Here is a 26,259-nt window from a genome sequence, read left to right as displayed (position 1 = left end):
TTATGTTTTTTTTCAAATTTAGTACCGGTCATGCCGGTATTATTTAGTTAATAGATATAGGCCCTAATGAAATTTATTAGTAATGGGGGGTTAATATGGTTTGGGCCCATTTACGTTAATTTGAGCTCCAAACGTAACGGACGTGTTGATTTAGCCTGACTTTGACCGTGGGAATCTCATCCCTACACAGAGATAAACGGGATCCCCTACCAGGCGTCATTGGGGAATAAGCCCACGAAGTAAATGTTTTTACCCCCCAGACGGGCTCCAGGCTAGTCCTGCATGAGCAAAGGCCCGCTCCATGCATGATTTCTTACCAACTGGAATATGAATAAATATATTTAAATCAGGATTGTAATTATATTAATCTTTTCATATTGCTCACAATAAAAGATTTGCTTTATGTTTTGTTTATTATGAGTGGTTTTACTAAATACCGGTAAATCAAAAGGCCCTATCCCTCTTCAGTCTCCATTGCTTTATTTCGTAAACTACATATTTTTAATTGTAAATAATTGTCTCTTTCATGTTTATCTGACAAAACAACAAATTGTCCATAGACTGTGTTTGGCAGTGAGTCCAAACATCGCATGTGTCCATACTTCGCGGACAGTCTTTATCTAAAAAAAACTAGCCAATATCCTTAAAATCTTACATCATCAACATGAAAAGTGACCTAAAATTACCCTTTGGTGTTAGTTTCTTTAGGATGAGTTCAGTATTCATGAAAATATTGACAAAAGATCGGCAAATTTGTCACAGTTAGCGCCCGTTTTGACGAAATCTGATACTCTCAACAAGCATCATGATATCACCATTTTGCAAGCAGAAATCATCAAAAATGTGAGTTAATGTGGTACTAACCGATTCTATAGCATTTTGCCATCGATCTGATATAAATATTTCACTTTTTGAGCTTGACTTTTTGTTTAAATCTCCACAAAAACTTTGGTCCGTGAAGTTAGGTCAAACTTTTTCAGAACGGTTTTTCAGCACAGCGCGCATTCGTGATTGGAATAGAATTTTGGGCAAGACTTCCATATGTCCCCTCCGCGAAAATTGAAAAAAAAATATGGAGAAGGTAAACTTATCAAGAATTATCTTACATATATCTAAGAGATTTAAGAAGGAAAAGTTGGATACATACCAAAATATGGCTTTATTCCGTCAAAAATTCCAGTGTGTGGAATTCCCAATGGCATCGGTTTATTTAGTCAGAAAAATAAATACCAAATACTCTTGGAGAGTAGACTAGTTGTAATATCGGTTGATAACCGTTATGAAACCAATGGCTTTCAACAATTCCTGCTAGCTCAGTGAGTAAGGCGAAAGACAGAAGATGCCTGGATCAGCAGCGAGAGGTTCGAATCCAAGCTCCAACCGGAAGTAAGTAGGAAAAAAAGAAGAAAGAGAACGAACGAAGGGGGTTTTGGACAAGTATTTTTTTAATTAGTGGAGGGGACATATGGAAGTCTTTCCGAATTTTGAGTTCGCGCTACCGGCGTATAACCCTTCACCTACTTTACATTTTCGTCCATGATTTTATAGTTCACAATCTTGCCGTCAATGTGGTAACTATTTTTGGAATTGGTTTTGTATAAATTGTGAATATTTTGTGAACAAATATAAGCCTGACGAATATTTTTGAAAAGTCCGCGAAGTTTGGACACCCCGTCATACAACGGATAGATCGAATCGCTTCGGAAATGAAATTCTAGGTCGATTTTAGTACGAGGTGATAGAGAATTGCACACTTGTTTGTGTGGAATACTGTGTGGGGAAATGGAAGGCTTGCACTGCGCATGCTTACTATATTTTCATTTATAAATTGGCTCTCGGCAGTGGCTGGATGACGTCATGTAATGAGCAAAATGTACACGCCCGTTAGCGTTGAATGCTCCGCTATCCATTGTACACAATTTGTCGCTGTGTCTGACAATCAAAATTTTGCTTTATTTTGTCTATACATTTTTACTAAAACTTCAAAATTGCATCCAGCCTAGGTCCTCTTCAGTCTCCATTTTCATTGATTCCTAATTTACTAAATGAATCATAATTGCATCTACTTCTTTTCAGTCCTTATTATTTATTTTGTCATCTACTGTACTGTATATGCTAAATAAATCTCTCTTCATATATGTTTCTCACAATTATGCTTTATTTCGTCTATCACGTCTAAATAAATCAAATTGCAGTCCTCTTAACAGTCTCCATTGCTTTATTTCGTCAGGTAAAGTCTGCAAGTCTGCAATTCGACCGGGTCGAGTTATCCAGGTCACTTGTTCAGCCTGTCTGGCCCCCACATTATATTCTACAAAGGTCAAAGCAAAACATTTGGTTGCAATTACACTTTTTTGAACTTGCATACAGTAAAGCGATGTGGTGTAAATAAATCTAGACTAATCAAGCACTATTGGCTTGCTGTGCTGGTCCTGCATAGGCTCATTTAGGCTGCTTGCATCCTTGCTCGCATTTGCTTGTTATTACTACTCATCTTTGCTTAAGTATGACATTTTGTTAGATCTATGTATTTGTTAGAATATATATATGTATATTTGTTAGAATAATCTTTGCTGGGGATTTATTTAATAATTTCTGACGTTTTACAACCATCCCAAACACAGACTGTACTGTACAATGCTACTGCAAGATTGGACTATAAGCTGACATTTTAATGTAAATACACAGTATCGACCCTTTACCAAAGTGTTAAACAGGCATTGAGTAGAATTAAATCAGTGGAAATAGAGTCTAGAGGTCTTTATGAACATAACAAGATTCCCTTGTTTTATCATTTTCATGAGAGAAATAATTATGGTCATCTCATCTGTTGTTACAACTTTATTACTGAAGAGTAACGAGGTGTTTTTTCAGGCACTCATGCCAAAATCACTTCACTTGTTCGGGTGTTACTACTACTCATCTTTGCTTGTATGACATTTTGTTTTGCTTTTACTTGTACCTGCTTTCTTCAGCCCTCTTTACAGTAACACTTGTTCTAGCTTTCATGATCAGAGATTTTTGTGCTCTTTGTTGTTATTTGTGCTCGATTGCCAATATCCCTCTGCAACGACTAGCAAAAAGGTTCACATATAGTTCACTGCATAGTAGGCCTACAAGTACAATGGAATTTGGTAGAAGAAATTTAATTTTGATGAGTCATATGTCTTACATGTTCACTTCATTTTTGTCTTGACATTGCAGTCTGATCACCATGCCTGCCACAAGAGGGATTGGAGATAGGTCTCCAGCTCAAGAATCAGACTTCACAAATGCAGAAAGTATACAGTAAGTTTGACTAGATTCTACTTGCCCAAAGGCCATATGTGATCATGTATTCAAAATCAACCATAAGTTTAACAAATTAAATTTCATGCATATAAAGTCGCTTCTGAAGGTCTCCATGACAAAGGAATGAGACAAAAAGGACACATGTCAAAATGTTTAGTTTGGGTGGTCCCACAATGTACCGTGAAACAAAGTAGTTTGAAGCAGTTTTTTCTATGAGCTAAAATTATATCTTAAAACCCACCTAATGACTTGATTTTGGATTTTTCTCATGCTTGAGTGAACACCAAGCTTTAAACCTTGTTTTCTCCTTATTCTTTGAACCTCTCACTGACTTTCAATCAGGCCCTTGTGTGGGTTATTATTGATAAATTTTGACAAGTTATATTAGAGCTTAGAATGTACTGTCAAGCTTAATAAAAGTCTCCAAATTTATTTTAGGTGACTTATTGTTGGTTTGGTGCTCCATATCACATATGTACTCATTAGTCATTGCGTACTCAGAAATGAAGATCAGAGAGATGATCAAATGAGTGGAAATTGAGTGAACAGTTTCAGCCATTTCCGTTTTGTCTGATCACAAATTAAGAAAACTGTGTACAATGTTAATGAATAAGACATATATTTATAAGTGGTCATTTTCAAACAAAAGTGGACATGGGGGTGAAAATTAAAACTTCTTAGAAATCATTAGGCTTCAATGTTTTTTGAAACTAGACATCTTAAAGAATATTTTTCCATTTCATTTACATAAAATTATTAATTATGTCTTGAGATACAGTGAATTTTATGCAAGGGAAATTAAATGTTACAAAATGTTGATTTTTGCATTAAAATTCACATATTGCCTATCACAATATAAAATTTGTATTAGAAGCGCATTTGTTGGCAAGATACAAGCTGTGTATTGTATCTAACTCCTAAATAGGAAAAAAAAATTCTGTGAAGTGTTTTTCTGAAAAAAATTGGGTTTCGAAGTTTTCAAAATTGGTTGTCGTGTCACTCACGTTTTAAATGCAAAAAGTTTTCTAGAGCTGTGTATTCTGAAGATTAATTTAACCCAGTACTGGAGCAAATACAGTTTATCTGTACCTTATTGTATATAAAGTAACTTGGTCCAATGTGTTAAGGTAAAGCTAAAATTAACTGTTAAAGTTGTGTCACTCACTCACAATGTCTACATGGAAAAGCGCTATATAAATATTAAATGTATGTATGTATGTAATGTCGTGTCACTCACGAAATGTCGTGTCACTCACGGTATTATATTGTGTATAAAAAAGGACACCCAGTAATTTTTGAAGCATTTTACCAGGGATACAGTCAGAATGTTGTTTCTGACGTCATTTAGGCCTATTTTAGGCTAATAATTTCCTCCATCTTCCTAATTTTACTCCTTTTTATGGAAATATTGAATTTGACATTGAGTTCATCTATTTTCTCTCCTCTCCGTGGTTGCCTTGGTTTAAAAAATCCTGACAATTTTCCATTGGTGTGAAGACTCAGATCCTAATTCATATTTTAGTGAATGTACAATGTACTGTGATTATGAATATAACAACATAATCAACACAAAATTATGAATGTATCAAGAGAAAAACCACTATACTTTAGCAATGGACATACAATGCATAAAGGGTTGGTGATGGTGATGGTTCAAGTCATACCTAGGTATTACTCGAACATTCTCTGTCTCCATTTACAGAAATGAGCAGAAAGTTCACCTTTCTTTTTGAGCAATGTTATTTCTTTGTTATACTCATAGCTAGAAAAGTCAGGGATCCTTTTATGAAATTTGCAGAAATTTTAGTGGTAAAGTAGTGTACATGAGATATAAGAGATCACCATGAACACCAAAAAAATTTCAAATTTGGAAAAGAAAATATTTTTCTTTTCCTTCTGATTGATTAAATCAACCTTTTCATTTGCCATAAAGCTTGTATTCCAGGACATGAAATAAACAAATTTGCAAGATAACATAAACATTTCAGGTGAGAATGTACTGAGATTTGATAGAACATTTTGGATATTGCTTGAAGCAGCTACATGCCAAGTTCAAAATCATTATTTGTTCGGCCACCATTCATACCGCTAGTGATTAACTACATGTAGGGTCTGAACAGCAAACTACCGTAAGCGGGCCGATGTCGATTTGCATTTACACTTATTCATTACAACAAAATGATGCATGTTCATGTACATTGTAGGTCCCAACAAGTCCCAACTGAGACCGCATTTTGATTTGAGCAACTTTGATGGGTTGCCATGTACCAGTAGATTAATTTTTTTTGGGGGGGGTACCCTGATAAGATCAGAGCTGGACCTCGAGGGGAAAAAGCCATTGAGGTATAAAGGGAGCCTGGTTGGGATGCTGAATTTGATTTTAGTGTGATATCCAAGGGCTTAGAAAAGGAAAGGCTAATGACTTGTAGTTGTTATGTAATAGTAGCAGACTGCAAGAATCAGGTACTGACTGCGTCTTTCACCTTGTGGCTTTCCCTGGATTCCCGTGGATTGGTATATGATCAAATAATTAACAATGATAAGGCACTTACAATATTCCAGCTAAAAGCATAGCTCTGAATTTTGGTACAGTGCCTACATGTACTGCCTTGAGAGGGTCCACATACAAGCAGTGTTCAGGAGAAAACCTATGCTTGTTGAGTTGAATTCCCAAGTTTCTCAAGGATTTGCTGATAGTCCATCTGAAGTGTGCAGCAACGTGATTGTGGTTTGGTACCAAAAAAGACATTGAAACTGCCATGTCCTATTTGGACAATGCCTAAAATATTAAAGGAGGATAATATTGTAATCCAATATTTCAAGAAAGAGGAGTCATACATGACATCATTGGCTACCAGACCATGCCAGATAATGTGACTATTGAGAATACCTTTCTTACAAGGAAAAATTATTCCATCCGTTGTGGATGCTGAATTGTATAAACCCGTAAATTTTCATATACAGATAGGGAGAAAGAGTTAAAGTTTTGAATGATATCAGGCCACAAAAAGAATGTTTGAGTTGATGTCAATGCCAAGACCTCATAACACCTCCTTCAAGTGCCCCCTCCTCTAAAGAGGAGAGTGGTAGAAGCCCTAGTGTGACAATGTGGTATGGTATAGGGAATGTGAGTTGATGGGCAAATATGACCATAAACCAAGAATAAAACATCAGGATGACATATTATGAACTCTAAAGAAAGCAGTTATTATGTAATCAAGCTTTTTTTTTTGGTTAATGGTATTTTACTCTTCTACATCATGCAAAAATACTTTCAATGTTGAGATAAATGTTGTATTTTTGCACTTGTCGTGTCACTCACGTTTTGGATGTCGTGTCACTCACGGTATATAGGAGGGTACCATTTTCCATGGAGAAGGTTTGATTGATTTTGACTATATGTGTTAGATAGGTACACTATTTATGTCCATTTACTGGTACTCACAGTACTCCATGACAACTACTTGGGCACGAATCCAACTATATGTGTTAGTGGTCAGAAACCCATGTCCAAAATTTGTCGTGTCATTCACGCACCGTTTTTTAATCATATCTACTAAACGAATTGTTGAATTCAAATCAAACTCGTAGTGGCCCATGCCAGTCCTACATTGTATATAATGTAGTAGTCATGATTGATTCATAACCTTTAAGTTTGAAGTTGTGAGCCCTTAAACCTCTCCGATTGTCGTGTCACTCACGTTTGAAAATGACCAAGTGTAAATGGTAACTTTTATTTACAAAACATAATATTTCTATTTAGTGAGCCGATGTCATGAGGATGATAAGCATACAAGATAAAGACAGTGATCTTGGATTGTTCCCATGTGCAAGTACAAGATTTTTCCTCTCTCTCTCCCTTTTAAAAGTGACACTGACAATTGTATAATTTGTTAATATTTGATAAGATTGCCAAATCTTGCAGCCAGGGGCATGTTTCACAAAGAGTTGAGTGTGACTGTTTACATGTGATCGGCTTTTGCATCGACTCGCGGTTCTGAACAGCAAGCCGATGCAGCATCGGCTTTTTATGGCGTGTAAACGCGATTAACTTGCATCAGCTCTCGGCTCAGAATCAGCAATTTTGCACCACCAAAGTAGTAGATTCAGCACCGCGAGCCAATGCAGAATCGGCTTTATTACTACGCGTAAACAGATAGCAGATTCTGCATCGGCAATTAGCACGCATTTCATTTACTTTACCATTGTGACGTAATTGTAAGCGCACGGATCCTGCGTTGTCTTTATTATGACATGTATTGTTGGTGTGCGTATCATTTCAGGTTTTTGACACGCGAGCCGATTCTGCACCGCGAGCTGTAACAGCGTGTAAATGCGGTGCAAGATCAACCAAAAGCCAATTCTGCATCGGCTTTTGGTTCTGAACCAAAAGCAGATCACATGTAAACACGGTATTAGATTCATTCTGAAGTGCACATGATATGTAACACACTCTTATGAATATGAAGTAATGCATGAAGTAATGCATGTCCCTTTAGTGTGATTTGGCAATGCAATGATGCCTTTTATACTGTGCATAACTAGGAATTTAAGTATGATTCTAAGTCATGCTTAAATCATTGTGAAACAACCCCCAGAAATCACAATATCTGCTTGACAAAGCAAAAAATGGGAATACATAATATTGTTTGTCACTGTTACGAGTGAGTATATTCCATCTATTTTTCGTGTATGTTCTGCAAACAAACAAGTATGTCAAAGCCTCTTGTAATGTTACAAAACTTCTCAAATTAAAGTTCAATGACTGAACAAGGTAATTACTTTTGTCATATTATTAATTTTCATTATTTTATTTTTGTTACATTCTCTCTTCTTTTTCTCTCTATTTTACAACAGCTCAGATGAAGGCGCACTGGTGAGTGTGTAATTAACTCTTTGAGTTATTTAATTGACAATTTGGTACAGATAATCAAAATAGTGGTGATATCAATAATTCTGTCAGTGTTTCAGAGGTGCCTATGAAAGAGTCTATATGAGTGTGGAAGATTTGTTTCTTTTTTTTTCTAGGGGTAATATACATGAAAGTGTATTTTCAAAGAAAGTTTTTCGAATTTCACCTTAATATTATTTTTTATCATGCTACAGCAAAATTTGTAGTATTGTTTATATTGTCAATGTAGTTGCAGTATAAGTAAGTTTTTATTTTTCGTTGCTTTAAATACTTGCAAGTTTTGATTCTTTTGCTGATTATTTTACTATTATTTTGAAAATTAAGACTATAGGTTGATTGTTAAAAAAATTGATTTTAATGAAGAGAATATTTTCTTTCAAAACAAGGTTTTTGGACCATCTAATTATGCCTTGAATTTGCAGAGCTCATATGCACAGTTTAATGGCCAATTTAAGGCGACCGCACACCTTACGATGGGTCTGCGACCCGATTTTGGAATAAAACGTAGTAAAATTTGATGCTATTATTGAAACATGGAACATCTTACTGTGTAATGTTCTAAATCATCGTACGAATACCTATGTTCAAATCTGTGACTATGCTATCATCCTTAGAAAAAAAGCCAATTTAATATCTAGTCGTAATGAGGTCATAGCAGTCGTACGATTGGCTACGATTTGAAACTAATTTGGCCTTTACTCCAAAATAAAGGCTTGCAATCTTTCAAATGGTTATATTAGTATTCTTTCAATGAATTTTAACCTCAAATAAAATGATATGTTCCATTCACAATTTCAGAAAATTAGCAAATTGCGATCTGTTCGAAAATCGGCTCGCGAACAGTCGTAAGGTGTGTGGTGGCCTTTAGAAGCACACTTTTCTATTTTATCATATCTGTACCATATTCAGGAACTGAGCATTTATAAGTCTTCAAAAACCTTTTCAAGAAATAAAAGATATGATTACAAATGACACATATTTTGGTGTTTAAAACACCAAATATTACAAAATAATAGTTTTATTAATGAATACTAGTTTAAGAAAATTAAATTCGAGAGTATAAGCACACAATGGAATAGCTAGTGTAAATAAGTCTGCTTTGCAAACCCTTTACTCAAGTAAAGGGTCTGAATTGCAGCCTAGTAATGCTTTGTGTACTGTAGGCCCTCAAATTGAAACAGCAAGTTTTGTATACATGTGCTAGTCTTTGCATAGAGACACACTTGTTGAACAGAGTTTCAATCAGGGTATGTGCCTGCAGACTAAGTGTAAATGCCCCCTCAGATTGCTTTGAAAAAAAACATGATTTTGAAAGAAAGATATTGACTATTTTATTTCGTAATTCTCCTGGAGAAATTACAGGAGATCCCGCCCGCGCATGCGCAGTCATTACGTTCGCAGCATTGATTTTGGCAGTCATTTTCCGCCATTTGGGGTAAGATAAAAATTGCTTTTTCTTCCCCTTCTTCGAGTTGGTTGCTGGAAATTATGCGCTAGAGCTCTTTTCTATTACAACCTCCTTCTGATATCGACATTGGGTTCGAATTGGAGTACTTCATGACAAAAATACGATTATGATTCGTGATTCTTGAATGTGGGTACCAGCCCGCCGGCGACTCAGTCGCAGCGGAGTGCGGTTTCTCCACCGGGCCAGACGCCGGCGAAGCCGGGCGCAGGGACCCGTTCCACGAGCCAGCAACCAGCGTCGCATCAACAGTCTTCGTATTCGACTTCGTCGAATACAGTTAACTTCATGATAAAGGAGATATGATTGAATCTCCGTCGGGCTTTTCGGGCATAGGTACCGATATGGCACTATTGAAAGCCAAGCCCAATAAAATTGTCAAAAACATAAAGATAAAGGAGATATTAAATCTCCGTCGGGCTCTTCGGGCATAGGAACCGATATGACACCAACAAAGCCAAGCCCAAAAAGAATAAACCTTCCCCCTCAACTTCAAACTCTGAGTTTGAGGAGAGACTAAATTAGAATCGCTTTGACTGAAGCACTGGAGAACCAGGCTTTTCAGAACCAGTCAGGGAGCCAGTTACTCCCCAGGCATAGGTCAGCCATTATCAAGATAGTATTCTGAGGCTGTCTTTTTACGATGATAATAATGGTTTTGATGATCAGAATTCTTAAATACAGTTCCACGCAGGTCAGGTCCATGTGACCAATGTCAATGATGACAATTCACAAGCTCCAGATTTCGAGAGTGGGGAAGGTGAATGTGATGTGGGCCAATTAAGGCCCAGGCATACCGGCATTAGCCGCTAAGTTTGCCCAGCCCCAAGAGATGGGGCACGGCAATTGATAACCTTGGTCGATATGCCAAGAGTTAATGCTCCCATTTGGGATCAAACTAAAACAAGTAGGCCTAACTAGACAAAGAAACCTGCAACTACAAAAAATTCAACGTTCACTAACCAGAGGTTTGACAGCATTCATGCAATCTTTAGACCCAGAGAATATTTCTGAAGCTCAACAAGATTGCCTCGCTTTGCTCAGCAATACCAATTTTGAGCTAAATTGCACAAGGAAACGTCTTATCAGACCTGATATGAATATGAAATTTACACCATTGTGCAAATCTTCCCAAGTGGGCAAGTTCTTATTTGGAGATGATCTTGCTAAGCAAGTGAAAGACCTGAGTGGGCAGCTGCAGGGATGATGAGAGGCCAATTGAAGGACAAGCATGTCTCACACATATCACCCATATGCCAGGAATAAAACCAGTACTCGTGAATCTGGATGGGCTCAATCAGCCCAACATGATTTGTGGTCAGGCAACCATAGGGTCCTTTTTTAGGGCATCCCCAGTGGAAACGACACAAGAACAAGGGTCATGACCAGTGGCAGAACCCAGGCTCGCAGAGCAGAATGCCTCTCAACAGCACCTTTCCCCCAAAGCAGGGTGCATCTTGGAAGAAAACAAAGTAACTACTTCTACTGAAGAGGCGAGTTAACTCAATGATTATTCAAAGTTTCCTATTGGTGGCCGAATGAGGCATTTTGTAAACAATTGGAAAATATTACTTCTGATCACGTCATCTGATCAGCTGTTGAAGGGTATAAATTAGAGTTGAAAATTTATCTATTAAACCATACCGTTCACTACCCCCACACTGTTTTCATATCAGAACAGTTGAAGTAATTAAAATCAAGAAATTATACACTTACTTGAGGAAAAGGTGATTGAACAATGCTCCCATGAGAATGGAGAGTTCGTGTCCAACATTTTTATTCGGCCCAAGAAAAATACTGGGCTAATTAAGAGTTATTCTGGATCTTTCTGACCTGAAAAAGTATGGCTGTCAGCATTTTAAGATGGATAGCATACATACAGCAACACAATGTCAGAAAATTTGTTTTCTTGCCTCAGTGGACCTCCGGGATGCTTACTTTTCGGTCCCAGTTCACCCTTCAGATAGAAAGTACTTAAGATTTATTTGGCAAGACACGCTTTTTCAATTTACATGTTTACCAAATGGTTTGAGTACTGCACCACGGCTCTTTACCAAAATTTTGAAACCAGTGTTTGCCACACTGCACCAAGCAAACCACATCTTAGTGGGTTATCATGACAACACCATCATTATTGGTAACAATAAGGCCCAAGTACATAAGGCAATTGATGCCACGGTTGGCCTTTTATCAGAGCTTAGGTTTATTATTCACCCTGATAAGTCGGTACTCAAACCATTACAGGAAATTACTTTCCTTGGATTGGTCCTTAATTCAGTGAATATGTCCATTACATTCCCTTCTGACAAGGTAAATGAAGTTAAAAAGTGTTGCTTATAGGCCTCCTCCAAACTAACTTGCCTAGTATTAGAGCAGTCTCCAGAACAATTGGGAAAAAAAAAAAAAAAAAAACTGTACCATCATTCCCTGCTGTCCAATATGGCCCTCTTTTCTATCGGGCTTTGGAATTGGACAAAATTGTAGCACTGAAAATTAACAAAGGTCATTTTGATAGACCCATGCAACTCTCGCAGGCAGCTCGGTACGATCTTGAATGGTGGATAGCAAACCTGCACATTGTATAATCGTCTTTGAGAGTAAAGAACCGCACCTGGCATGCCTGGAGTTGTACTCCGATGCAAGCGGTTCGGGATGGGAAACTACATGTATAGAGCTAAATTGTAGTAAAGATGGGCGATGTCATGCCGAGGAGCTTGCCAAAGCTCAGAATAATGAGATTGATTATCTTGAATTACTGGCAGCCTTTTTCGGACTAAAGTCCTTTTGGACATCTATGAAAAATACCATATCCTACTACGCATAGATCATGTAGTTGTAATGATATTGCAAATGCAATCTGTAAATGGTGTTTAGAGAGAAATATTTGGCTGTCTATTTCTTATATTCCAGGCAAGCTAAATGTAGTAGCTGACAAGCTGTCTCGTAAATTCAATGATAGGACAGAGTGGACACTGGATAAACAAGCTCTTGAGCCTAAAAATTGTCACCCTCTTGGCACTAACCTCAGCGCAGTGGGTGCAGTCGCTTCATCAGTTAAACATTGAGTATATGACTCTTAAAGATACTAGTAGTGGAGCTACGTTTTGCTTTGGTCAACTACTGAACAAGACAGACCAGGGCATATGAAGATATGACATTGGAAGCTTACCCTCTAGATAAGCGACTGTGTGTTCTTGATTATCTAAAACATTATATTCGAAGAACAGAACGTCTGAGTGGATCATAAAAAGTTCCTTTTTATCAGCTATCAGAAGCCTCATGTGAGGATAAGTTAATTTATAACAAACCATTTCCCTTTGGATACGAGTAAATCTAGCTGCAGCTGGGGTATAGACTCTGATTTCTATAAGGTGCAATCCACGAGGGCTGCGTCGGTGTCAGAAGCTGAGAGGTCAGAAGTTCCCATCGCTGCTATTATCTCAGACAGGCTGGATGGACTAATGAGAAAACTTTTAACAACTCTATCATACGCTTTGGATCAGAAAAGTGACTTCTCAGCCTCCTTGTTAGGCAGTGCCTCATACTCGGTTGTAGAGGTTATGTTGTGTTCACACCAGGGTTGTGACTTGGTGTAATTTTGGTATCAAATATGCCTCCTGAGCTTTGAAATCTCCTGTAATTTCTCCAGGAGAATTACGAAATAAAATAGAAAGATTAAATGAGAACAAAGTTTGAAATTTAATATTTATTTTATGAGTAATTTGGAGGGAGAGATTACAGGCCCCCCACTCCCTCCCATTACTCAAGGGCAAAATTAGCTCTAACTTGTTCTCATCTTAGTTTAATCTTTCTTGCTGTTTTATCAGGAGTCATATTTGATGCTTTGAATGATGACTGCGCATGCGCGGGCGGGATCTCCTGTAATCTCTCCCTCCAAATTACTCATAAAATAAATATTAAATTTCAAACTTTGTTCTCATTTAATCTTTCTATTAAATATATTTGCAGCATGGACGACGAGGAAAGAAAGGGAAAGCTAGAGCGAGAGATGATGAATCAGAGGCTAGTGCAGAACCTGTTACAATGTTTGAGATCGTTAGACATGGAAAGAGTGCCCTTCAGGTAAGTGGTTTATTGAAGCACTAAGGTGAGAGGGGGAATCCTTGTGGTACTCCAGGCCGCATCAGAGGCCAGGGCAGAATATGTCACAATGTTTGAAATCATTAGACAGGAAAAGAGTGCTCCTCAGGGTAGTGAATTATTGAAATAATGAGGTGAAGTAATTGGACTTCAAGTAATACCTGCAAGACTTTCTTTGACCCTATAACTTTGCATATAACTGATTACAACCAAACTTGTGATATTGATGTGCTAGGGATACCTTAACCCTAAATCTCCCGGGGTATTTTGATTCTTGTCATTCCGGGGGGGGGGGCCATTATGGCCCCCCCTTAAGATCTCGGCCGCCGATCGCGCGAGCGACGCAAAAATTTGCACGCTGGTAGTGTGCGATGTAATCTACAAGGCTGTATGGTAAAATTTTCCAAAATAATGAGATTTTATTTTATATGAATTAATTATGCTAATTTATGCATAAATCGTACTTTTTGCTCTAATTCACTAAATAAAGCTCCTAGAATGCTAATTTTTGGTAAAAATTTTCTTTGTAGCATTCTTAACAATCATAATTCAAAAAAACTTTGGTTTGGAAATAAATTTCTTATGTATTTTATTGTTTTATGAATTTCTTATGTATTTCTGTGTTTTTTCAATGGAAATTGTTCCAGACATAATTCTGATCATAAACAAGGCAAAATTAATTAAGTTTAATCAGTAAAAGTAGAAATAATGATACATTTATGAATTTTGGCTAAATACGCAATTTGCATTGGATTTGTACATGAAATCACGTTTATGAGCAATTTTGGGTCTGACATGCACTTGCATAATGTTGCGTAATGTCGTAACCGCGTACCCGGGCGTCACAACTTTGGTCTCAAAATTTGCGCGAGACTTGAATGTAAAAAGTCAGTGAGCTGCGAGGTGAAAAAATTTCACGCAGCAGATATATCGCGAAAATTGTTGAGGGGGGGGCCATTATGGCCCCCCCCCCCCCCGGGAGAATTAGGGTTAATCTAATTATGCTGTAGGGAGGTCTCATACTAAGGTCAAAGATCGTTTGGGTCCCATTTATAAAACTTGTTATCATAACAAAATAAGAGAATGGTGCGATTTGATTGGTTGAATGCAAACTTGTCTTAGAAATTTGGTATTCATTACTTTGATAAACTTGTCAATATCAAACAAGGACCTTGATGCCATACATTATATTATATCTACAATGTGTCCTTAGTATCCTGCTATAATAATGAGATGACTGTGAAAAGGTCACTGAACTTCCGCAAGTTAGTGAAGCATGTTATCACTACTGTCTTGTTTTGTTTTGATTACAGACTGTTGTTGATGACTGGATCGAGTCTTATAAAATCAACAGGGAGGAGGCTCTCTTGGATCTCATCAATTTCTTCATCCATAGCTCAGGATGTAAGGGAACTGTTACTGCAGAGATGATGACAACCATGGAACACAGTGACATCATTAGAAGGATGACCGAAGAGTTTGATGAGGTCAGTGAACTTATGGCTTTCCATGTGGTGCCATTATTTTTAGGGGTTATTTATTTCTTCACTTTGTTTCTGTTTTATTTCAAGGATATACTTGTAGTTAACCTGTTGGAGACTGAGCCTGCATATATTCTGGAGTCTATGAAAAACATGTATTATGGCAAAATCATTCAATCTCCAAGGTGTTAAAATGAAAAATGTTAAGGTAAAAATCATAAGGGAGGGGGTAAAAAAAGATGGTTGATTCAAAGCATGTTTTTTTGAGAACTGTAGGGGTGACTTTGGCTCATGCATTGCCTTTGCTGTATTTTCATATCTCAGGAAACCGGCGACTATCCGCTCATCATATCTGGACAGTTCTACAAGAAGTTCCGTAGCAGTTTCTGTGACTTTGTGAGCGTCCTGGTGAGACAGTGTCAGTACAGTATCCTCTATGACCAGTACATGGCTGATAATATCATCTCTCTTCTGACAGGTCTTAGTGACTCTCAGGTCAGGGCCTTCAGGCATACTAGTACCCTCGCCGGTAAGTAAACAGCCTTTCAGTTGTCAAAACCTTCCTCTTTTTTTTTTTTTGTCTGTTGTTTTGGAGGGAAGGGAGCAGAATAGGGGTAATAAGTAGAATCATAAAAGCTAAAAGTGTCAGCATAGTACTAATTTTTGCCAATCGTTGGGGTCCCGACATTTTTGTGGGTTGTTTGAATTCGCAATCAGAAGATGTATCAAACACTTCCACAGCATTTCAGAGATGCAAAAATAGTGCAAAACATGTGCAATGATATGCTCCACAAACCCTCATGCTGACATGTCTTTTGTACATAAAATATGTCCCAGTAAAAAATAATTACAGAATTTGAAAAAGTGGCTTAAATTTCACTTTTTTTGTACCTTTAGATCTGAAAATTCATCTTGTCATATTTTGATCCGTAAGTGTAATCTTTGGAAGTTGTGTTTTGTCAGATTCATTTGCTTTATGTTGGTTTCTGTGAATTTTGTGAACAAACTCTTACACATTCAAAACCTCTGGTCATGTGACTTCTGAATATTAATGAGTATGCAAATAGCTGTCAATATATGTGTGTATAGAGTCAATCAGATGACAATAAAATATTTCATAAAAAATACATTGTAATATTGCACTGAGTGAATAAATATTAATAAACATATGTTAGGAAATAATTTAGACTGATTTTATTTGAGAAATAAAAAAGTGAAATTTAAGCAAACTTTTTTTGAATTACTAACCATACTTTTTCAACCTTATTTTTTTTAAATACATATTGGTGCTTATGTCCATTATTTCACTATACAGGATGTTTGCAATAGTAAAGCTTTACCGTTGGGGACATAGGCACCAAAAACCATGTGTCATTATTTTTGGGCGTTGCGGCTGATGAGCAATTCGCGGAATCCGCGAAAATAACAGCTTATGCAGTATCCCCTATGACCAGTAGAAGGCTGATGATATCTTTTTTTTCTGACTTGTCTTTGTGACTCCCAAGACATGGCCTTCAGGCATACCAGTACCTTAACCAGAAAGACAGAGCCTATTAGTTCTGAAAACCTTCCTCTCTTTTGTGTTCTTGTCGATTTTTTTTTTCTTGGGGGAAGGGGCAAAATAAGGGTAATGAATAGAATCTTAAAGAACAACTTTTTGTTAAAAAAAGAACAAAAAGTTGTTCTATTCATTACCCTTATTTTGCCCCTTCCCCCCAAGAAAAAAAAAGATGCTGTCAGTGTAGCATATTCAACGATCAGTACATGGTTGATAATATCATCTCCCTTCTTACTGGGCTGAGTGATTCCAAGGTCAGGGCACACTAGTGCACTCCTTGGTAAATCAGAGCTACAGGGGCAAGTTTTGTAAAGATTTACAATTATGGTAAATTTGCCACTATTGTAAATACCTTGGAGACCTTAATCATGATTGGATGTTAACCCTGCCCTTTTTGGTCATAGCAAGTGGTAAGTTCAAATCTTTATGAAATGTGTCTCAAGGCTGGTGCATGTCCAGGGATGAGGGTGGGAGGGGGGGGGGGGGGTGGGCAAGTGGGCCTTGGTTCTTGCAAATGTTTTGCTTGGGAGTAATTAAATAATTGTACTTCTTTGTACCTTGTAGTAGGCCTTGATGCATGCAAAAATGGGGCCAGTGAGAGGTGAAAATCTTTTGTGTATTAAAGATAACATATTGTTTCTACTTTCAGTTTGTACTCCCCATTTTTCATTTCACAGCAATGAAACTGATGACAGCCCTTGTGAATGTTGCCCTGAACCTGAGCGTTAGTCTGGATAACACCCAGCGACAACACGATGCAGAACGTGCCAAGCAGTCGTCGAAACGAGCAAGTGAGAAGATCGAGCTACTCATGGCCAAGCGACAGGAGATCATGGAAAATACTGAAGAGATTCAACAGATGATGAACAACATCTTCAAAGGCATCTTTGTACATAGATACAGGTGAGATTGTTTATCTGTATTTACTGCCATAGAGTGGTACGATATATATATTGCACAAACACAGGTGAGATAGTTTGTCATATTCACTGCCATTAAGTGGTATGATAATTATATTGCACTGCAATAGGGAGCTTCTCATGGCCAAGCAACTGGAAATAATGGAAAATTCTGAAGAGAATAAATAGATGATGAATAAGACATCTTTGTAAATAGATAGGCTACAGGTGAGATAGTTTGTCATATTTACTGCCCTTGCATGTCACAATAGATATATTGCACAGATACTGAAGACATGCCATTCAGTACCTAATACCCTAATATTTCTTGTTATGCTTACCCTGTCCAATTTTATTTTTTACTGGCGAATAATGCGGAAGAAATGATTAGAATAAAGACCGACCTACACAGATTTTTTTTTTTTTTGGGGGGGGGGGTGCATTACTATGGTTAGCATCCAGACCAAATATTTGAACAAGATTTATAAGATTAGGGACAGCAGAGCTTTGTTTTTTTTTAAAGTGGAGGGGTAAACCTTTGGAAGGGGATGAATTGGCAAAAAAAAATCACAAATTTGTAATTCATGTCGATTCACAGAATGAATTTATCATAGGTTTATAGGGTTTAGAAGCTTTTCATCTCATTCTCTCCCAGGTGAAAATGTTTGCATTGAAAAGTTCACAGAAACACGATTAGTTCATATGATAAAGCCAATAATGAACTAAAAGTCATCCTTGTCCAAAATGGAGGAAATAGAATGAAAGAGAATGAGAAATTGTGTTGGAAAAAATATGTTTCGTGGCTTATATATTATATATGTGTGACCCTAATGCCGATCCAAATTTTATAGATTTTCCTACTTTTTGCCAATTTCTCTTTTCTTTTTTTTTTACCTGCAAATAGCCTGGTATAAATAGAATCCATATGTTTAAAAAATAAAAAAAAACTACCCACCCATTTTTTTTCCTGTTACTGCAAACAAACGGAGTGAAACGGCTAAGAAAAATCAGAATTTTATGGACTTCGCGTTTTTGTACACGTTTGCTGAAGGGGGGGCCTGAAATCTGCCAACTCCGCCTCCTTTGTCCTTTTAGACTGAACTATTGAAAAGATAGAGGCCAAATTAATACAAATCTTTGAATCATGTATGTTTTCATGCTTTATTCATTTCTTTTCGGTTGGAGAACAGTTACAGAATAGAACAAAATGTAAGAACAATTTAAAAAAAAACTTCTTTCACTTACTTTCAGTAATTGCTAGCATGGCACTTTTGGAGGGAAAAGGGAGATAAAGAAACGTAGAAAGGGACAAGGATAGAGTTGGGAGGTATGATTTCAGACTCACCATTTGAGTCACTATTTATGCCCCCACAGATGAAGTTCAGAGAGGGCATTAAGCGTTGCCCCTGTCTGTCCTTCCCCCATTTGGTTTCTGCGCAATAAGTTACTCAACAAATATTTAATGGATTTAGTAGGTACATTTAGGTGACACCAAAATACATGCTAAGTTCGAATTCGGAGTCCGCAGGTCAAAGCTCATTAAATATGTGAGTTGTTTTCCGCATAATAACTTATGAAATATTCAACAGATTTTAAAAAAATTGGGGTGTGTAGGTAGATGACACCAAAATACAGGCTAAGTCTGAATTCGGAGTCCGCACATCAAAGGTCACAGCTAATTATATATGCGAGTTGGTTTCCGCATGATAACTTTGGAAATATTCACCAGATATTAAAAGTGTTTGGTGTCTGGGTAAATGACACCAAAATGCAGTTAGGTCACGTTTGTAGTTTTAAATGGTCTTCAAGACATTATTTAAGAAACTGAAAAAAAAATGGTAAATTTTCTACATGATGGCCAAGATGAAGTAGGACGAGATGCCCACAAATGTAACAGTCTCCAATCAGTAGCAAGTTGGGAAGAGGCATTTACTATCATACTGGTGGGGGGGGTATTGGGTAGGGCGGGAGGTATACCTTGTTATCCAAAGCTGGGACAAGGGAGAAGGAAGGCAATATAGATGTAAAATGAGAAGATTAACTAAAAAAAAAGTGTAGAGGGAGGGAATATAGAAAGAGGAAATAAAGGGAATGACAGCGGTAGATATACATGTAAGTCAGTTATATGTTAGAAACCAGAGAAAGAGAAAACAAGGAAATCCCAAAGTCCTGTTTTATAAATACATTTTATAGTTAACAAATGAACAATAAATAAATCAAATTTACCATCTGCCAATTACATGTAAAGATTTCAGTAGCTGTTAATTGTTATTTTTAATTTGTTGTCATAACAAGTTTTATGAAACGGGCCCCTGGTGCACTATTGACCCCCCCCCCCCCCCCAATCGTCCTCATTCTTCCAGTTTATGCTATTATTTTTGTCTTCTATTCTAAAGGAATAAAACGAAAATAAAGAAATTAAGCACACCATTAATAATGAAAATGTCTTAGTATGTAGTTACAAAATTCAGAGTTTTCTTGAAGAAATCAAATAGAATGAGAACTTATGTGGGGCACCCCCTCCCCTTCAAAAAAGGGGAAAAACATGTTTGGTTAGAGCGTCCCAACAGACCCCTGTCAATCCACCAGACTTATAATTCTTTTATTCATGTATGACCTTCCTCCCCCTAGCCCCCCCAAAATGTATGCCTACCCAATTTTTATTTTCATACTTTTCGCCAATTTCCATTTTTCCCTGGTATAACGGAACAGGAACAGCTCTGCGTGGAAAAAATGAAATGGAAAGAAAAATATAATTTATGAAAAGAAAATAATAATAATAATAGCCAACTCTTCTGAGAATGGCCCAAAGCGCATTACAGCATATTATTACCCCGGCTATTGGAGTCATTTCAATCAAGCACAAAAAGTGCACAATTTCCACTCCCTGGGGAGCATTCCTTGCATTCCTCGCAGCCACATTATGGCGCTGGCAAAATCAAACATACAATATCTTTTGCATCCTACTGGGTACCCATTTAGCACCTGGGTCGAGAGTGGCAAAGTGTGGATTAATGCCGCAGTGGGATTCAAACACACGACCCTCTGTTTACAAGGCGAGAGTCAGAACCACTACACCACAGCTCTTCCAAAATACGAAATTGAATTTTTAGTGAAACAAATGTTGCGGCTAACATCTTGAAACCCAGAAGCCAAAATTCACAAAATAGTTTCGGATCTTCGTTGTTATCATCATCATCGTCGTACTGGCAATGGAATATTCACTCTTTTATTCAATCTGGAAAATAATGGCATTGAATATGCTGTGATTTCACCCCAAACGGATTATGTCGTAATTATACACTTTGCAAATGGTCTCTATACAAGAAGGAAAAGAGACCATTCATGAGTAGCGTGATAATAGGCAATGACAATAGCACTAGAGCAAACAATAAAGGTGGTATCGATCGAACCTGACCTGTTCGTCCGTGCTGTTCGCCCTTACGCATTTTTGTGCACTGTGTCTATTCAGGGGAAAGCGAAGATTTGACAAAATAACTTTTTTTCTTCTAAATTTCTCAACTATTCTGTTAATTTGAAAAGTAAAACCTTTATTTCTAGATAGGAAAGTGTCTGATCTTTCATATCTACATTTACTAAACATCCTGAAAACATACCAGTTTGGCGCAATTAGCAATTAATTCTTAAACACCGCCACAGATCCGAATGCTGGCAGTGTACCCAAAATGGCTCCACCGCAAGGAGAACTCTTTGGTTTTGCATCCAAAGGGTTAAAGGCGTCTTTGCACATAGATACGGATGAGAGAATTCATTGAATCCTTTATGTGTACATTGTAAAGATGAAGCCTTTGCCTACTGATTTTTTAATCCCCATAGGCTTTGTACAGTGGTCACTCGGTTCCAGTACAGTATGCCTCTCACCTGTGCTACTTTTCATATATTCCATAAATAAAACAAGAGTTATTCTCTTTATTCATATTTTATGTGATATTTTATCTGATTTGATAGGGACACTCAGCCTGAGATCAGAGGAATCTGTATGGGTGAGATTGGTGTTTGGATGAAGAATTACAGTGAGATGTTTCTCAGTGATAGTTATCTCAAATATGTTGGATGGACACTCCATGACAAGGTAGGAATCAGCCAAACCAACCTTAAGATTAAGAATTTGAGATATTTATTGAGCTTGATAAAAATACTTCCTAAAGACCAGCCCACACACATGTATCTCTTCTTTCATTTCAACTTTACAACTTTAAATTCTGACATTATGAAGAAGAAGAAACAAAATTATTCTTTCAGATGAGTTTTCTAATTTTATGTTTTGTTTACTTTTTGGTTGTTGTGAAGCCCACCCAGCAAATGATCATCCAAAATCATTTACTTCATCCCAACAAAAAGTTGAAGTTAATAAAAAGAGAATAATCTGACAAGCACGACAATGAAATTTTCATTAAAATTGGATGTAAAATGAGAGAGTTATGACATTTTTAAATAGTTGTAGTTGTATACACATCATGGGTGGTATGCAATTATGGGGGATATTTCTTTTGAATTTTGTAATTTGAAATATTTTAAATTTCTCATTGTCATTGTTCTAACAATTTTTGGCTCAATTAAGAGGGTCCTTATTGCCATTTCTGTACCAAATTGAAATATTGTATAATTGAAACAATAAAAAAGGAAAGAATGAGTGATATCATCAACTCTTAGTCTGTGAAAAATAAGCAAAATTTTAAAACACCGAAACTTTCTTATTTTACTGTAAGCTGTAGTCTGTAGAATTTATAAAACACACTATCTTTTCTACACAGGTTGGTGATGTCCGCAACAAGTGTCTTGTTGCCCTGTATTCTCTGTATGGAAATATTGAGTTGGTCCCCAAGCTAGAGCTGTTCACCAATCGCTTCAAGGATCGGGTGGTTAGTATGACACTGGACAAAGAGACAGACGTAGCGGTCAACGCTATCAAGGTGGTCACTCTTATCTTGAAGTAAGTGTTCATTACAGGTGGACCAATGGTTAGGTCTCTTTGACTGTAGTATACAATGTTAAGGGTTTGAATATTGAAAATAAAGAACGAATGAATGTAACTGTGTGTACAATACAATGGGAATATTTGTAGACCCTCCTGAACCTAGCAAGGTAGCATGTGTAGGGAATAGGCCAACTTAATGACCTTGACCCACATGCCTTCCCCCATACATATTACATACATACAATGGAATAAGAATCACCTCAGAACCCATGGAAGAAAGAGATTTCCTATAGTCATAGCTGAACTTTGTGTCCTGATGTCATTACATTTGTGTCTCTTTGCTATTTCTTTGTATTTATGTTTTTCCTTGCGTAATTGTTTGTATTACATAGGTTATGTAGATTTGAATCAGTGATACGTCAATATGCCATCATGTGACCAAAGCTGGAAGGATCGCATTTGTTGAATTCTAGGTTTTGATGTCACCTCAGTGAATATAACTGCATTTTATTATAAACTATGGCATTATGTACTTGATGTTTGCGCTAGTGTTTACGCGTAGATTGCATGAAGAGTGTGCTTGCTGTAATTTTCAAAAATCTTCTGTTATGACGTAAATGGATCAGAGCTGCAGCAAGTTAATCATAGAACCAGATAATGAATGAAGTATCTGATGGTGAATCTATATAGTCTATATAACATAACAAATATTGCCTGGTCTATCTTGTTAATAAATAACAGTTTATTTTCCTTCCGAAGCTATATTTTTCCCTCAGAAGAATGTTTTCCCTCAGCGCTGCGCGCTTCGGGTAAAATATAATAATATAACTCCATTGGGGAAATGAAATGCCATATTCAAACTCTAGGTAGGCAATATCTGTATAATACTAGTATTTTGCTATTATGTGTTCCCATGTACACTTGTTTTTTTTCCATTTTGAATTCTGGAAAATTAATTTAATACAAATAGAAGTACAAATAAACCGATAGGTTGCCCAAAACTTTATAGATTGATTGATAAGTAAGATAATCATAGAAAGCCGGGAGAGGAGCAAATATTGAAAGAAAATGATTCACTAGAAAAAAAATATGGAGCAGTTGATATGACTTTTACTGAGACAGTGGAATACAGTGATTAAATGAAATTGATTCAATTATTATCATTGAAAGATACAACGAGGACATCTTGAGCGCAGAGGATTGCGAGAACGTCTATCAGCTGGTCTATTCCTCCAGCAGAGCCGTGGCGCAGGCTGCCGGGGAGTTCCTCAATGAACGTCTTTTCAAACGGGAAGACCAGGAGAGTGGAAAGGTCAAACGAACTAAGAGGAGGAATATAAATGCACCCCTGATCAAAGATCTTGTACAGTTCTTCATCGAGAGCGAGGTATTAAAACCGACTGATTGCTGTCCAAAGATTTCTTTATATTGGAAGTTCACCTTGAATGATGAAGTAGTTCAACAAAAGCCGACTAATTGAAAATATTGGCATGGATATATTGTGTTTGTATAGAACACGAAAGGCTTCTGACAAAATGAGTAATTATTTATGTGTAGATCCATTGTAACATTAGATCATTGTTTTCTATAATGGTTGTAACATGATTGAGCTTGTTGTATACTGTATGGTAAAATTTGAGAGGAATTGATTTATGCTCGAGTCGTCATCATGTTGTACTTTGTGGGTTTTTTGGTCTATGCTTGTTATAAGCATGTTTTTGATAGGAGACTACCATCTGCAAGCTCCAGTTATTAGCAGCCTCCTCTATTCGATGCCAACCTGGTTATATTATTATCTTGACTAATAAAGTGTCCATAAAACGTTGGTATATGTTCATTACTTACATGTATATCATTATTTACAAACCCAAACATTGTGTTGTAATTGTTGCAAGTGGAAATTGATGAAGAAATAAAAGAACAGCTTGAATCAGAATTCCTAATAATAGTTGTACTTGCTTATATCCAAGACATTATTCTGTTTCTTTCAATAGCTTCATGAACATGCAGCATACCTTGTAGATTCTCTATGGGATATCAATGAAATGATTCGAGACTGGGACTGCATGACAGAACTATTACTTGAAGACCCTGGCAGAGGGGAAGAAGGTGAGTCTACATTTGTCTACAGGCAAAGACATTTCAAAGCACTTTAAAGAGACATAATAGTCTCATATCATGAGGTAATGGAATCGTAAGGAGTCAGCCAAAAGGCTTATTTACTTGCACATTATGATGATGATCTGACCAACAGGGGCCACGTGTACAAAAAGTAAAAATGACCATATGATTGTGATTTTTGTCACACCTGCATAGCAGAGTGAGACTGTAGGCGCCGCTTTTCCGACGGCGGCGGCGGCGTCAACATCAAATCTTAACCCGAGGTTAAGTTTTTGAAATGACATCATAACTTAGAAAGTATATGGACCTAGTTCATGAAACTTAGCCATAAGGTTAATCAAGTATTACTGAACATCAAGGTCAAAGGTCATTTAGGGTCAATGAACTTAGACCATGTTGGAGGAATCAACATCAAAATCTTAACCTGAGGTTAAGTTTTTGAAATGTCATCATAACTTAGAAAATTTATTGGTCTAGTTCGTTAAACTTGGACATTAGAGTAATCAAGTATCACTGAACATCCTGTGCGCATTTCAGGTCACATGACCAAGGTCAAAGGTCAATGAACTTTGGCCGAATTGGGTGTATCTGTTGAATTACCATCATAACTTTGAAAGTTTATGGATCTGATTCATGAAACATGGACATAATAGTAATCAAGCATCACTAAACATCCTGTGCAAGTTTCAGGTCTCATGATTAAGGTCAAAGGTCATTTAGGGTCAATGAACTTTGGCCGATTTGGGGGTATCTGTTGAATTACCATCATAACTTTGAAAGTTTATTGGTCTAGTTCGTTAAACTTGGACATTAGAGTAATCAAGTAACACTGAACATCCTGTGCGCATTTCAGGTCACATGACCAAGGTCAAAGGTCAATGAACTTTGGCCGAATTGGGTGTATCTGTTGAATTACCATCATAACTTTGAAAGTTTATGGATCTCATTCATGAATCTTGGACATAAGAGTAATCAAGTATCACTGAACATCCTGTGCGAGTTTCAAGTCACATGTTCAAGGTCAAAGGTCATGTAAGGCCAATGAACTTTGGCCATGTTGGGTTTTTTTGTTGAATAACCATCATATCTCTGTAAGTTTATTGGTCTAGTTCATAAAAAATAGACATAAGAGTAACCATGTATCACTGAACATCTTGTGCGAGTTAGAGTAGTTTTCAAAGTCAGCACTGCTGCTATATTGAACCGCGTGATGCAGGTGAGACGGCCAGAGGCTTTCCACTTGTTTGCATAGTCAGCCTCCCCCACTTTGGAAACCGTTACGCAGCCCCTGAGGAATAATATGAAACTAATCTAATGCGGTAAAACTTCAGACAGAATGGATTTGGCCGATCTTAAGATCATCATTTACATAGGGTTTTGATGTTCTCATTAACTCTTTAATTGTCAGAAATTTACCAAAGTAGGAGGGAATGTTTCACAAAGAGTTACTTAGAGTCGCATGTCCAGTTTCATATGTTAAGAAAGGCATGAC

The 26,259-nt window shown here is 37.1% G+C and overlaps 1 protein-coding gene across 5 annotated transcripts in view; it reads left to right on the top strand.

Annotated features, from left to right (window-relative positions):
- The window catches only part of LOC121429859 (cohesin subunit SA-1-like), a 58,453-nt gene that overhangs the window by 1,370 nt on the left and 30,824 nt on the right, over positions 1-26,259 (top strand). For 4 of the 5 annotated variants that reach the window (XM_041627113.1, XM_041627112.1, XM_041627108.1 and 1 more), the window contains exons 1-11: positions 1,325-1,386; positions 3,205-3,288; positions 8,149-8,167; positions 13,638-13,751; positions 15,083-15,256; positions 15,575-15,779; positions 17,486-17,711; positions 21,677-21,800; positions 22,483-22,661; positions 23,817-24,033; positions 24,641-24,755. In XM_041627113.1, coding sequence (XP_041483047.1) covers positions 1,340-1,386; positions 3,205-3,288; positions 8,149-8,167; positions 13,638-13,751; positions 15,083-15,256; positions 15,575-15,779; positions 17,486-17,711; positions 21,677-21,800; positions 22,483-22,661; positions 23,817-24,033; positions 24,641-24,755 — 1,504 coding nt within the window. In that variant the 5' untranslated portion in view covers positions 1,325-1,339. Of the gene's footprint in view, positions 1-1,324; positions 1,387-3,204; positions 3,289-8,148; positions 8,168-13,637; positions 13,752-15,082; positions 15,257-15,574; positions 15,780-17,485; positions 17,712-21,676; positions 21,801-22,482; positions 22,662-23,816; positions 24,034-24,640; positions 24,756-26,259 lie in introns of those variants that run through there. The other variant, XM_041627110.1, reaches the window with a different exon arrangement.

The sequence above is a fragment of the Lytechinus variegatus genome, chromosome 16 (assembly GCF_018143015.1).
Source record: "Lytechinus variegatus isolate NC3 chromosome 16, Lvar_3.0, whole genome shotgun sequence".
NCBI lineage: Eukaryota > Metazoa > Echinodermata > Echinoidea > Temnopleuroida > Toxopneustidae > Lytechinus > Lytechinus variegatus.
This window is presented reverse-complemented; position numbering and strand designations above follow the sequence as displayed.